Source organism: Lampris incognitus, chromosome 8 (assembly GCF_029633865.1).
Source record: "Lampris incognitus isolate fLamInc1 chromosome 8, fLamInc1.hap2, whole genome shotgun sequence".
NCBI classification, from domain to species: domain Eukaryota; kingdom Metazoa; phylum Chordata; class Actinopteri; order Lampriformes; family Lampridae; genus Lampris; species Lampris incognitus.
In genome coordinates, this window is record NC_079218.1 from 40,958,162 (window position 1) to 40,971,286 (window position 13,125).

The 13,125-nt window shown below is 43.9% G+C and overlaps 1 protein-coding gene across 1 annotated transcript in view; it reads left to right on the forward strand.

The window, feature by feature from the left end:
- The window catches only part of LOC130116584 (cytoplasmic polyadenylation element-binding protein 4-like), a 55,628-nt gene that overhangs the window by 41,184 nt on the left and 1,319 nt on the right, over window positions 1–13,125 (forward strand). The window contains exons 5-9 of the mRNA XM_056284532.1: window positions 5,739–5,909; window positions 6,982–7,071; window positions 8,447–8,565; window positions 8,835–8,949; window positions 12,890–13,071. Of these exons, the coding sequence (XP_056140507.1) occupies window positions 5,739–5,909; window positions 6,982–7,071; window positions 8,447–8,565; window positions 8,835–8,949; window positions 12,890–13,071 (677 nt within the window). The remainder of the gene's footprint in view (window positions 1–5,738; window positions 5,910–6,981; window positions 7,072–8,446; window positions 8,566–8,834; window positions 8,950–12,889; window positions 13,072–13,125) is intronic.

Sequence of the window (13,125 nt, forward strand, 5' to 3'; positions counted from 1 at the left end):
ATGACGCTTCGTGCTCTGAAGGTTGAAATCTGGAAAATCCCTTTGATACATAGCAGTTTCCACAAGAGCAGTTGGATATCCACAAGCCCATGCACAACTGAGGATATCCATCATGGAGAGTGTATTTTTGCTCTTAGGTATATGCCATTAAGCTGACCCATCATGCTCTCTTTCTGTCTCTCCCTCCCTCCCTTGATTTTTGCTCTCTCACTCTGTCTCCTCTTTTCCCTCTCGTTTTTAAACTCGGCCCCTTTTGGAAACCTACATAACCAAGCTATAGTCTTGTGCTTTTGAGGTTGGATAAGGAGCACAAATGGTTCAAGCCACTGCAGTAATGGGGTAGTACATGGAGACTACTGGCTGGGGAGAGCTTCTCTCCTGCGCTTCCTCCTTATCCCTGGGTCACATGATGGGATCACATGGTCTGGACATCTCATGTAGCCCTGAGACAGATGGTGCCAGAGGATGGGCAGGACTCAGAAATTGCAGTCTGTTTTCTCTCTCTCTCTCTCTCTTTCTCCCTCTTGCTCACTCGCCCACTCTCGCTGTCGCACTCTGAAAATGCATGCAGCTATTTTTTCAGTTACCCTCCTGGATATTGGATTCGCTCTTCCACGAGTACACGTTGCTTTTAATAAGTGCATTTCTTCATCTCTGCTAATCTAGTTATCTGACTTTATCTCTCCTCCTCTCTCACACTCAGCTTTTTATAGCATATGCTGCTCTTTCTGTCTGTTTTATACACACCCTCTCTTGCATTCAGACACGGGGTGGATGGGTGGGGGGGTAGGATGCTCTCAATCTTCTTCACACCCCCCTAAGTGCCAGGATGTCCATCTGGCTGTGAAGTCCACTGAGGGTGTTGAAGATAACCCACTCATGTGCACCCCTTCTCTTCCATGTTGTTGTTTTTTTTTCAGATAAGCTAAGTTAAAATTTCTCTGTTCTCCATATCACTTTTTAACTAGTCTAGTACACATCACCTCTGTTTGGTGCAGATGAGTCCCACTTAATTGAGAAAAATAAATTTTGTGTCTTCGAGGATCTTCGGTCAACCACCATGTGTGAATGGATCAGGAAAAGCTGAGTCTTTCATACAGTGATGTGTATAGAGAATAGTTAAGCCAAGCTGTCGACCCACGGACCTTCGTTAGACATAGGCCCAGCATTCAGTGCGGAACAAGGAGCTGGATTCCTGGCGCTGGGTTTGCACCATTAGAAAAGCAAAGTAGTCCACCAACCCCCAGGTCATCACAGGTGTGGGTGAATTGACATTCACTGAAGTCACATGGATGAATGGCCTCAAGGTCAGTTGTTCTGCAGTTTAATCCAACTAGTGAGAGCTGTGGTGGGCAGCCATATGGCTATCAAGAGCCATACAGGTGTTCAAATCAAAAAACTCTCAAGCTAATTACAGTAAAAAATCTACCTCTTGGGGCATCTGGGTAGCGTAGCAGTCTATCCATTGCCTACCAACACGGGGATCGCCAGATCGAATCCCCGTGTTATCTCTGGCTTGGTCGGGCGTCCCTACAGACACAGTTGGCTGTGTCTGCGGGTGGGAAGCCGGATGTGGTTCTGTGTCCTGGTCTCTGCACTAACGCCTCCTCTGGTCGGTCAGGGTGCCTGTTCGGGGGGGAGGGGGAACTGGGGGGAATAGTGTGATCCTCCCATGTGCTACGTCCCCCTGGCGAAACTTCTCACTGTCAGGTAAAAAGAAGCGGCTGGTGACACCACATGTATCGGAGGAGGCATGTGGTAGTCTGCAGCCCTCCCCGGATAAGCAGGGGGTTGGAGCAACAACCGGGACGGCTCGGAAGAGTGGGGTAAATGGCCAGATACAATTGGGGAGAAAAGTGGGGGGGATTCTTCCTCTCTAGTTTAAGGTGCAGCATGCTGTCGTGACATGAATGGTGGAGTTGTTAGAAAGAAAACATGCAGACTCATGATGTCCGGCCACATTGAGAAACACTTATTTATCGAGGTCATCTCACAATGGAAGGGGCTTAGATTCCATACCGGTCAATCAAGATGCTTCAGCCCACTCGCCAACCCACCCATCCATATATCTATCTATCCATCCTTCCATTATCTATACCTGTCTAATCCATTTCAAGGTCACACACACTCTCTCATACCTACGGGCCATTTGGAGCCTCCACTTTGGCTAAGATGTGTGTGTCTGAGTTGCGTGAGGAAACCAGAGTATCGGGAGGAAACTCATACAAGAGCACGGGGTGAACATGCAAACTTCACATGAATGGCTTAGTGAACCCCGGACCCTTTTGCTGTGATGCAGTAGTGCTAACTAACCACAAGGCAATTGCATTGCCAGATGCTAAAGCATTTTCTGCTCAGTATTGTACCTTGTCCTGGAAAACCGTGTCAGCCAAATGCCGAAAATAACCTACAAATGATTCTCGTTGCCAGTCATACGATCTTTGGCCTTTGAATTGACTGGTTGCTCTGTCCATCTTTTGTCAGCTAACAGGGAAGTAGTACCCGCTGGTTGTAGTTAACAATAGAACACTATTCCAAAAATACAATCTGTGACAAACTCTTTCATGCGATAGAGACACATTTAAATAGAAATGCTTCAGCCGGAATCTTTTTTTTAACTCTCTGCTTGCCAGTGTTGTTTATTTACCCTTGTTTTTTTTTTGTTTTTTTTTTTGTTTTTGGAGATACTTTATTGATCCCCGTGGGGAAATTTAATTATGCTCTGCATTTAACCCACCCCTTGTGTAGCTAGGAGCAGTGGTCAGCTGCAGTGTAGCACCCAGAGACCTTATTTCTTCCTATTGCCTTGGTCAGGGGCACAGACAGGAGTATGAACCCTAACATGCATGTCTTTTTGACGGTGGGGGAAACCGGAGCACCCGGAGAAAACCCACCGCAGACACGGGGAGAACATGCAAACTCCACACAGAGGACGACCTGGGATGACTCCCAAGGTTGGACAACCCCGGGGTTCGAACCCAGGACCTTCTTGCTATGAGGCGACAGCGCTAATCACCGGGCCACCGTGCTGCCATTTCCGATATTCTCAGTCAGAGTGACACAGAAGCTTTTTGTCTAGATGTGGGCTGCAACACGCCGAAACCTCTCTTCGCGGAAGCCTGAGCCGATATCCTTGCAAATGCAATGGGATTTCTACAGTTGTTAAGATATTTTATGAGAAGCTGCGTTACTCTTACTGCGTAATTACTGCAATACTCCTGTATGAAGTAAGACATGTGGGGACAGAACTGCATCGATTTACTATTGACAAACGGCAAGAAACAAAAATAAGAAAAGTGAAGCCAAGCACCTGTTGGGTGTGTCTTTGTACCGCTGGTCATGTGGGCCACTAGTGGTATGTACTGCGCCTTTTATAATCATACTGTCATGTTGTTGTTGTTTTTTTATTTGTCTTAATTCCACATGCAGCCAGGAATTATGGCAGAAGAAGAGGTAAACAATGATTATGGACACATTCTGTCAACTTCTTAGAGCACAGTGAAATTCTGCAGACCTTGATAATTTCATTGGTTTTGTGACGTTAAGTCCATGGTCTACCATGGTTTTGCTGATATTGCATTGGCTTGCTTGTTGTTAAGTGAATGTTTACTTAAGATTTGAATGACCCTGTGCTCGCTCTGCATCCAGCCAATGATGGAGTGTTTGTCTGCATGACTGTTCAGTGTTGTGCCTTGTAACGAGTCTGTGTAGGTTTGGCTACTTGTTTTCGTTCTTCTTTTTCCCCCCCTCTTCTCATGCTTGACTTTATTATGCATTTGCCCCATTTTCTCAAGCAATGTGCACTGAGTTTATCATCTCAGCTCAGACATTGCAAGCTACTGTCACATTCGATGTGGTGAATAAGGTACACACCAGCTCCACTGTATCCAGTCTATAGAACGCATACACATGGCCAGGCACATGTCAACACACACACACATGCGCGCACACAATTACAGTGTGTAATCTGAGGGCTAACTCCCTTACATAAATCTGTATAAAGCAGCTCAGGGCAGGTTGGATGGAAGCAGGAACAGGCCAAGCAGGGCTTAACCGAACACACACACAGCAAACTCCAGTGAGACAGCAGCACTAAATGGTTCCAGAGGAGGCTATTTGTGTTTATGTTTGCGTCCATGTATGGCTGTGCAGTCAAGAGCATGTGGATAAATTTGTGTGCATGTGTGCAAATCTACCCAGGGGTGTGACACCGCAGTAGAGGTGGGGAGGATTATTGCTGTACTTTGCCCAGCCCTGCCTCTGAGCATGTGTGTGTGAGTGTGTGTGTGCATGCGTGCACATGTCTGTGTGCTTGTTCATTCCTCTACAGAACCAGCAGTTAGTGGCCCTTGCAGATTTATAGAAGCTAATGAAGTTCAAAACACCTGAACAGAACTTCTCAACATGCAGTGCATGTCTCAGTGATATACACTTTAATGATGCATTATGTTTTCAATACACATATCTATACAGTTAAACATAACTATAATCAATACACATTCATGACTCATTCATTTTATTGTAGTTTTTATTCTGACAGATATTGAAATGTGCTTTTTACACACACACACAAACTTCTACTGACCAGTATTTGCATCTTACAGAGAGGAGTCCTTTTATCCCCTGAATCCTCTTTTATTTTACATTTCCTATTTGCATGTCGATATATATATTTTTCCCCGGGTTTCAGTATTTTTGTTTCGTCAATGTAAATTCCTCGTGTGTGCGAACTTGCAAATAAAAACAGATTCTGATTCTTATTTCAGGCGTTTGCAGATTTGCCATTGACAGTGTGGCCATGGCAACATCACTGAGGCCGTTGAGCTGCTATCGATGTACATTTTCTCTTCTGAAACGTCACACACTTTTTTCTTAAACGGAGGCAAATGTTAGATTGCGTAGCTGAATCAGAAAACTTGTCAGATTAATTTATCTGCAGGGGCAAGGTAGAATTATTTGCATTTAAGTACATGCAAGCCTGCATAATGTAATAATAATAATGATGATGATAATGATAACAACAACAACAATAATAATAATGCTTTTTATTTATACAGCGCTTTTCAAATATTCAGACGCTTTGCATATAATAAAATAAACAAAAGCAACACACCAAAAGCATAAAGTACACAACATTAGTCACATGTTAAAAGCAGTTCTGCAAGGGATGAGTTTTGATGGATTATGTGAACGTGGACAGATGGGTACAGTCTCAAGTGTGTTTGAGGAGAGAGCTCCAGAGGGAGGGGGCAGCAATAGAGAAGGCTCTGTCGCCCCTAAAGGGGAAGATAAAAGTTTTGGTCACACTTTTCTTCCTCACACTTCCAAATTAAAACGTTATTAAAACATTTCCAACAATTCTCAAGATCCCCCCCCCCCCCAAATCCACATTATGGCACCGTTCAAAGCACTGCAAACTGAGTGTGTGTTGGAAGCCATCACCTAAATGATTCACCCTTAAAAACGATTAGAAAAATAATCCCTCTCTTTGAAGGTTGAAGGTGTAGGAAACGAGTCTGTGTTGCCATGGGAACCAGAAATAGGTGTACAATTTCAAGGTAGTCAAGAGTTTTTAATTACCAGTAGATGCTTTTCACACAAACTTTTTAGTGAAACACCCACAACATTAATAAGAATTGCGGTCTCCCACGATGTTGATGACCCCTGGCTCCTCTCTCTCCCTCCATGTTTCTGCCCCAGGAAAATAAACAGCTTCCCTCCCTTTTCTTCTCCTTCAGGCCACTCCTCTCTGTTCCCCATGGAGGATGGTTTCCAAGACGACGAGCGTGGCGATCAGGGCCTGGCAGGCCTTGGATCGCCACACTGCTTCCCTCACCAGAACGGCGAGCGAGTCGAACGTTACTCGCGCAAGGTCTTCGTTGGAGGGCTTCCTCCTGATATAGATGAAGGTACTCCGATCATAGTTCGGGAAAAGATGTAGATATAGGACATTATGATACGGTGAGAATGCGTTGGAGATATTGGCCATGTGTATGGCCTGTGTGGTAGTATGGGGTGAGCAGTACCAATACTGGTGATGCGGTTCTTTAAACTAATTGTCTGCTGAGCAGTGTTGCCGAATGCATCAAGAAAAGACTATCATATCTAATGATCCATATGCACACTAAAATAAAACATCACTCAGCAAAATGGAATCAGCTCAGGGACAAACATGGTTGTTTTCCAAAAGCACGTCAAAGTGGAAGAGAGGAAGAGTTTAGTTTTAAATGAGAGATCATGAGGGCATCCAGGTAGCATAGCAGTCTGTTCCGTTGCCTACCAACATGGGGATTGCCGGTTGGCTGTCTATGGGTGGAAAGCCGGATGAAGGTATGTGTCCTGGTTGCTGCACTAGTGCCTCCTATGGTCGATCGGGGTGCCTGTTTGGGGGGAATGGCATGATCCTCCCACGCGCTACGTCCCCCTGGTGAAACTCCTCACTGGCAGGTGAAAAGAAGCGACTGGCGACTCCACATGTATCGGAGGAGACATGTGGTAGTCTGCAGCCCTCCCCGGATCGGCAGAGGGGGCGGCGCAGCAATCGGGATGCCTCTGACGAGTGGGGTAATTGGCCAAGTCCAATTCGGAGAAAAAGGGGGGAAAAATCCCCCCCCAAAAAAGGGGAAAAGAAAAGCTGAGTCAGAAATACTTGTTGGAGTGATCTGATTTTTACCTCTGAATGGTTTTAACATGTGTGCCCCCGATTCAATTTATTGATCATTTCAAGGTGACCCTTCCTGTAGACTGGAATGGTACCCAGTAGTACCACAGCAGAAGCATTCTGGAGAGGAGTGAAATTTGCAGAAAGGAAACTGCTGACTGGTTTTATAGAACTGTGAACTGATGGCTATCATCACATTTTACTTCGCATTTCTGCCTAGGGTTAACCTTGAGGTGCTCCATGGTATTTTACTGCAAAATGAAAAAAAAAAAAAAAAAAAGCCCTGTCAATAACTGTGAATTTGTTTTACCTGTGTCCAGATGAGATAACGGCCAGTTTCCGCCGCTTCGGCCACCTGTTTGTGGACTGGCCTCACAAAGCAGAGAGCAAGTCCTACTTCCCCCCCAAAGGTGAGTCAGGTTGTTTACCGTTAGAGCTGTTCCATGTTTAGCTGTGTCATACGCTTGAGTTATAGATAGAAAGTCTGCAGTTTTTAGCCTACTGGTGGATTCATCAGTACCGGTTTCACTGTTTACCGATCCCATCAATTACTGAGTGAAACTAGGTCGGTTTATATATATATATATGTGTGTATATATATATGTATATGTATATGGACTGGCGGCCTGTCCAGGTTGTCTCCCTGCCTGCCACCCAATAACTGCTGGGATAGGCTCCAGCAACCCTGAGAGCAGGATACGCGGTTTGAATAATGGGTGTGTGTGTGTGTGAGTGTGTGTGTGTGTGTATGTATGTGTGTATATATATATATATATATATATATATATATATATATATATAATATCCAGTGAGTCAAGTAAATTATGAGACAGTACAAGCCTGTTTCATGCCATAAGCAATCATCAGCTGACAGCTGATGATGACTCACTGGATTATTGTGCTCCTTATTTGTTGATCACTTTCCCTACCATTGAGTGTTTCTTTTAACAAAATTATATATAATACTTGACTCACTGCGGCCTGTCCAGGGTGCCTCTGCACCTGCCGCCCAAAGACTGCTGGGATAGGCTCCAGAATCCCGCGACCCTGAGTAGGATAAGCGGTTTGGATAATGTATGTGTGTGTGTGTGTGTATATATATATATATAAACTTAGCACAAAAGTAAGGACATTTGTGTTTGGTAGATTATTTCTTTGTTGTAACAATGCTTCTTGGCAATAAATCTTATATCAGGCACCTGATTGTCAGCACCTGGGGTACCAGAAGCTCAAAACAAGAGTCAATAGCAACAGCAAAATAAGCTGTTTGGCATTGGCAGAGAAGATTTGGCAAATTTGTCATGGGCGCAACCCACATACTCAGCTCTGCTGCTCATCCCACAAATGCACGTTCCTTACAAATGTGGCACCATTTAAAAGGGAAATAAACAGGTTTTCCAACGGTATAAGATTTATTGCCAAGAAGCATTGTTACAACAAAGAAATAATCTGCTAAACACTAATTTCCTTACTTTTGTGCTATATATATATATATATATATATGTGTGTGTGTGTGTGTGTGTGTGTGTGTGTGTGTATACACACATATGATTGGATTGTGGGGCTTTGATAGAATTCTCTGGTACAACACCTCTATTCCTGGTATCCACCCGATCCCAGTGTCAACATATCCTCCATGCAGCCTTTTTTCATTTAAAGAATATCATCTGCATTTTAATGCTGTCAGGATTTCTTGTCCGCTTCGCAGCACTCTGCAAACAGAAGTGTAATCTTAACATTTTGTCAACATACAGCAGCATGAATGACCTTTCCATATGTGTGTAGGGTATGCCTTCCTGCTGTTCCAGGATGAGAGCTCTGTGCAGGCTCTGATTGATGCCTGCATTGAGGAGGATGGCAAGCTCTATCTGTGTGTGTCTAGCCCCACCATCAAAGACAAGCCGGTTAGTGCAAGCACACACACACACATACGTACATACCTGCATAGTAATTAAAAAAAGCCACACCCATTGGCTCATTTCGTGTTTATTCGTCTTTACAAGCTGTTTAGCCTGTCTGTCGTCTAATATCTGCTGGACGTGACCTGTGTGGCTAATTGTTCTTCAGTTACAGTTCCTTTTTATAAAGAAGGGATAAGGCTGGTTGTGGCGTTTGAGTCCCATACGCTGCTTGCTCAAATCAAATAAGCCTCTGTGGTTTTTGTGTACGGCAGGTACAGATTCGTCCGTGGAACCTGAATGACAGCGACTTTGTGATGGACGGCTCTCAGCCCCTGGACCCCAGGAAGACCATCTTTGTAGGAGGTGTCCCTCGCCCTCTCCGTGCAGGTAACCTACATTTCTGTTCCAACAAACCTGTTTATTTTCTCTCCAGATGACTCTTAAGGGGGAAAAAAAAGTTTTACAGTGACATAGGGCATGGTCTAGGGGGTTGGGTGAGGCCAGAATAAAATACACTGTATTGGATTTGAAATTTGTGCATGGTGACCTCTGCTGCATGTCATCATCATTCTTCATTTTTTTTGCCACTCTTTGTTAAGCCTTACAATGCATTTTTCAACAAAGCAGAAATGGCTCAACTCATATATACATACGTAGCTCTCCTCAGCAGAAAGACTCACCAAAATTATGTACAAAATGTAAAAATGGTGCGTAGCTTTTGTGTGTGTGTGTGTGTGTGTGTGTGTGTGTGTTCTGTAATAGTCTGTAATTGCTGATTTAAAAAAGGACAGGTCAGCTCACCAGTATGGCAGGTTTTTTTTTTTAACATTTTTTTATAAAAACATCTGACCGATATCAGAGCACCGTGGTGGTTAAATTCAAAATAAAGTGGTTAAGTTCAACCTTTTTTCTCCTGGTTTTTGACTGAAATGAAACATTTATTGTGATACATGTTTCCACTATATCGCCCAGCCCTGTTCTGTAATCTGCATTGCAAGAGCTTTGTTTGTATTGTCCTCAATGATTTTGCAGTCTTTGCATGTTCTGGGGTTTGCTTTGTGTTTATATAAAAAAAAAAAAATCCAAAAAGCAAAACAGAAATTCCTTTCATTTACTTTATTGGATATTTGGAAATGTAGGCAAAGCAATGTGGAGCAAAATATGGTCTTTAATAAAGCCATGTGAAAACCAACCGGCCTGTGCTCATAGTTAACGTAAGACCTGCTGGGTGTTAGAAGCAGCACCACACTGTGTTGCTGAAATCAGCTTTGACCCACACCCGTCCTTATCAGGGAATATTCTGCTGCACATTGTACTGTGTGGCCTATCACACCGCAGACAAAAAGGCATTTACTTCTCGAGTAAAATGACATGTACTGTTTACCACTTTTCTCAAGAAATGTTTTCTGTGCAGTAGCAGTAATGTAGGATGAATCATCAGGTCAAAACATCAGAGTCGAGCCACTGGCCATCTTATGGGCCCTTGCTCTCACATTTGGGCTGTCAAAATCTGCTCTGGTCTAATCCATCTGCATCGATGGCTAAACATCACAGGTAACTTGGTGTGTATTTAAATATTCTGTGATGGCCTGGCGGCCTGTCCAGGGTGTCTCCCCACCCGCCGCCCAATGACTGCTGGAATAGGTTCCAGCATCCCCGCGACCCTGAGAGCAGGATAAGAGGTTAAGATAATGGAATGGATGGATATTTAAATACTGGCTGCATGAGCTGGTGTGTTATATCTGTTGGCATAGGTGGTGCTTAGGGCATCAGGTAAGGGGAAGCTAAATTTGCTAAACATAACAGTAAAGTAAAAAAAAAAAAACAGTCAAAAGACAAAACATTTTAAACCAAATAAGCTTACACGGCAGTGCATTGCAAAATGTAGTGGGGAAGTCAGTCAGCTTGGTATGGAGATCATATCAATTGGAGGTTAAATCTCCATATTATCACATGGAGATATAGTTTCTTGTTTTCACAAACCAGATAAATGAGTGCTGTTACTGGGCTTATGCTTCTCATTTGTGCTTATATCCAATTCCTTGGGAACTATACGTAGCATTGACAAGGCTTTTATGGAATGCAAAACCACACAAGGTGCGATTTGTTTTGTCTCTCCAAATACTGTTCGACACATGCAAACTTCTCACAGCCATAAGCACTAACAGATGCATAACCCCCATCAGGGGACATCTCCAACAATACAACTGTAATCAGCAAGAAACAACAATGACGTTGGCTCAGAAAGATGCACGCACAATCACACACTAGATCTATACACGCTAAAACATGACGCTACCTCTGTTTCTTCTCATCATCATCATCTAAAGAATAAACACATAGCTGAAGGTTTTCAGACACACCCTTTTTTGAATAAATACCACAATTAATTGGATATACAACGGGGTAGGCCTACCGTTCTGTTGCAGTTCAAAAGCAAGCATAGTAAAGTCTTTTATTTTTATTTTTTTTGGATCCCCCCCCCATTTTTCTCTGCAATTGTTCTTGGCCAATTACCCCATTTTTCAAGCCATCTCGGCCGCTGCTCCACCCCCTCTGCCGATCTGGGCAGGGCTGCAGACTACCGCGTGCCTCCTCCGATACATGTGGAGTCGCCAGCCACTTCTTTTCACCTGACAGTGAGGAGTTTCACCAGGGGGACGTAGTGCAAGGGAGGATCACGCCATTCCCCCCAGTTCCCCCTCCCCACCCCAGAACAGGCACTCTGGCCGACCAGAGGAGGTGCTAATGCAGCAACCAGGACACATACCCACATGCGGCTTCCCAGCTGCAGACATGGCCAACTGTGTCTGTAGGGATGCCCGACCAAGCCGGAAGTAACACAGGGATTCAAACTGGCGATCCCCGTGTTGGTAGGCAACGGAATAGACTGCTACGCTACCCAGACACCCCCTTGGTTTTGTTTTTGTTTTTTTGCTTTTTTTTTTTTTTGCATTGAATTGACCATTCAGTTGAGCTTGGTGATGCCTGGCCTCAGTTTGATTGGCTAAAACTTACTTTTTTTTCCCTCTAAGGGAAGCCAGGCAAAGCTGGCCTCCTTTGAGCAATGGTAGCATTTCACTGACCACTAGACAGTGCAGAGGACATCAGCTACCCCTTGTAATGCACACAGAGGGACGCTGTTTCACTCGCCAGACCAGCTAAAGAAGAAAAACAAAGGGAATAGTAAAACTCAATAAAGACACAGCAGTGTGAATGACACATTTTGCTCTCTTTCTTAGAATATACTTATGGGGAGGCCAGGCTTCCTTTGGCCTCCGAGAGAAACTGCCTCTGTAGGTTTATATCCCGTTTGAAACGCTCTGCGAACTGACCCGCCACTGAATCTTTGGCGCTGAATCGTGACTCATTTAGGCACCTCTTCACGGAGGACAGGGGCTTTATTTATTTAATGTGCCGGGATAGAAACTCAATTCTGAAAGAGGTGGTACGCCTTTTTCTCTTATTGGCCAATGATAGAATAACATGTCTTTGATAGGCTTGTTTTTGTGGCGTTGTCTTTGAGTGCAGATTAAGTTTTGTTTTTGTTTTTTGCATTTTTTTTCTTCGGCAAAGTTTGCACCGCAAAGGACCCGTCCAGTCACCACTCTGTTAAGGTCCAAAAGTCTTGCAGCTTAAGTTTAATTTAGGTCAGTTTACAACTTCACCTCGATTGACTTTTTACTCCTTTGTCCCCAAATTATTTGATTATTTTTTTTATCATGGCATCACTCCTACATATACATACTTCATTCCTTTATGTAGCTTGTTAAGCTGAATTCGAATGTCAGGGAAGTTAAATTACAGTTGCGATCACTAAAAAGAAATAAAAAGATAAATACAGTGCATCCGGAAAGTATTCACACCCCTTCACTTTCCCCACATTTTGTTATGTTACAGCCTTATTCCAAAATGGATTAAATTCCTTTTTTCTCATCAATCTACACACAATGCCCCATAATGACAAAGTGAAAAAGGTTTTGTAGAAATTTTTGCAAATTTATTAAAAATAAAAAACTGATGCACTGTAACTGACCCCATGTGTATGTCAGTGGCCCAGTCATGTGTTGGATGATTATTTTATTCACAGACAGGTGGCTATAGATAGGATTCATGTTAAATGTTTTTAGTGATAATTTTGGGAAAGTTAAGCTTCCCCTACCCTCTTAATAGTGCAGTCTATGTCTGTGGGTGTTGGCTACACAAACAAATGATGGTGTGTTTCACCTACATGTGTGTCTGTCCACCACAGACTTTGCACATAAAAGCCTTTTGCAGGTGTTCTATTTTTTTGGGACTCCTCATATGTGACTGTGTGTCTTTGCAGTGGAGCTGGCCATGATCATGGACCGTCTGTATGGCGGGGTGTGCTACGCAGGCATCGACACAGACCCTGAGCTCAAGTACCCCAAGGGAGCAGGGCGGGTCGCCTTCTCTAATCAGCAGAGCTACATTGCTGCTATCAGCGCTCGCTTTGTACAGCTGCAGCACGGGGAAATCGATAAACGGGTGAGTAGAAGGAGAGGAGACCTCAGATGTGTTCGTCTCGCTTCTCTCTCCGTC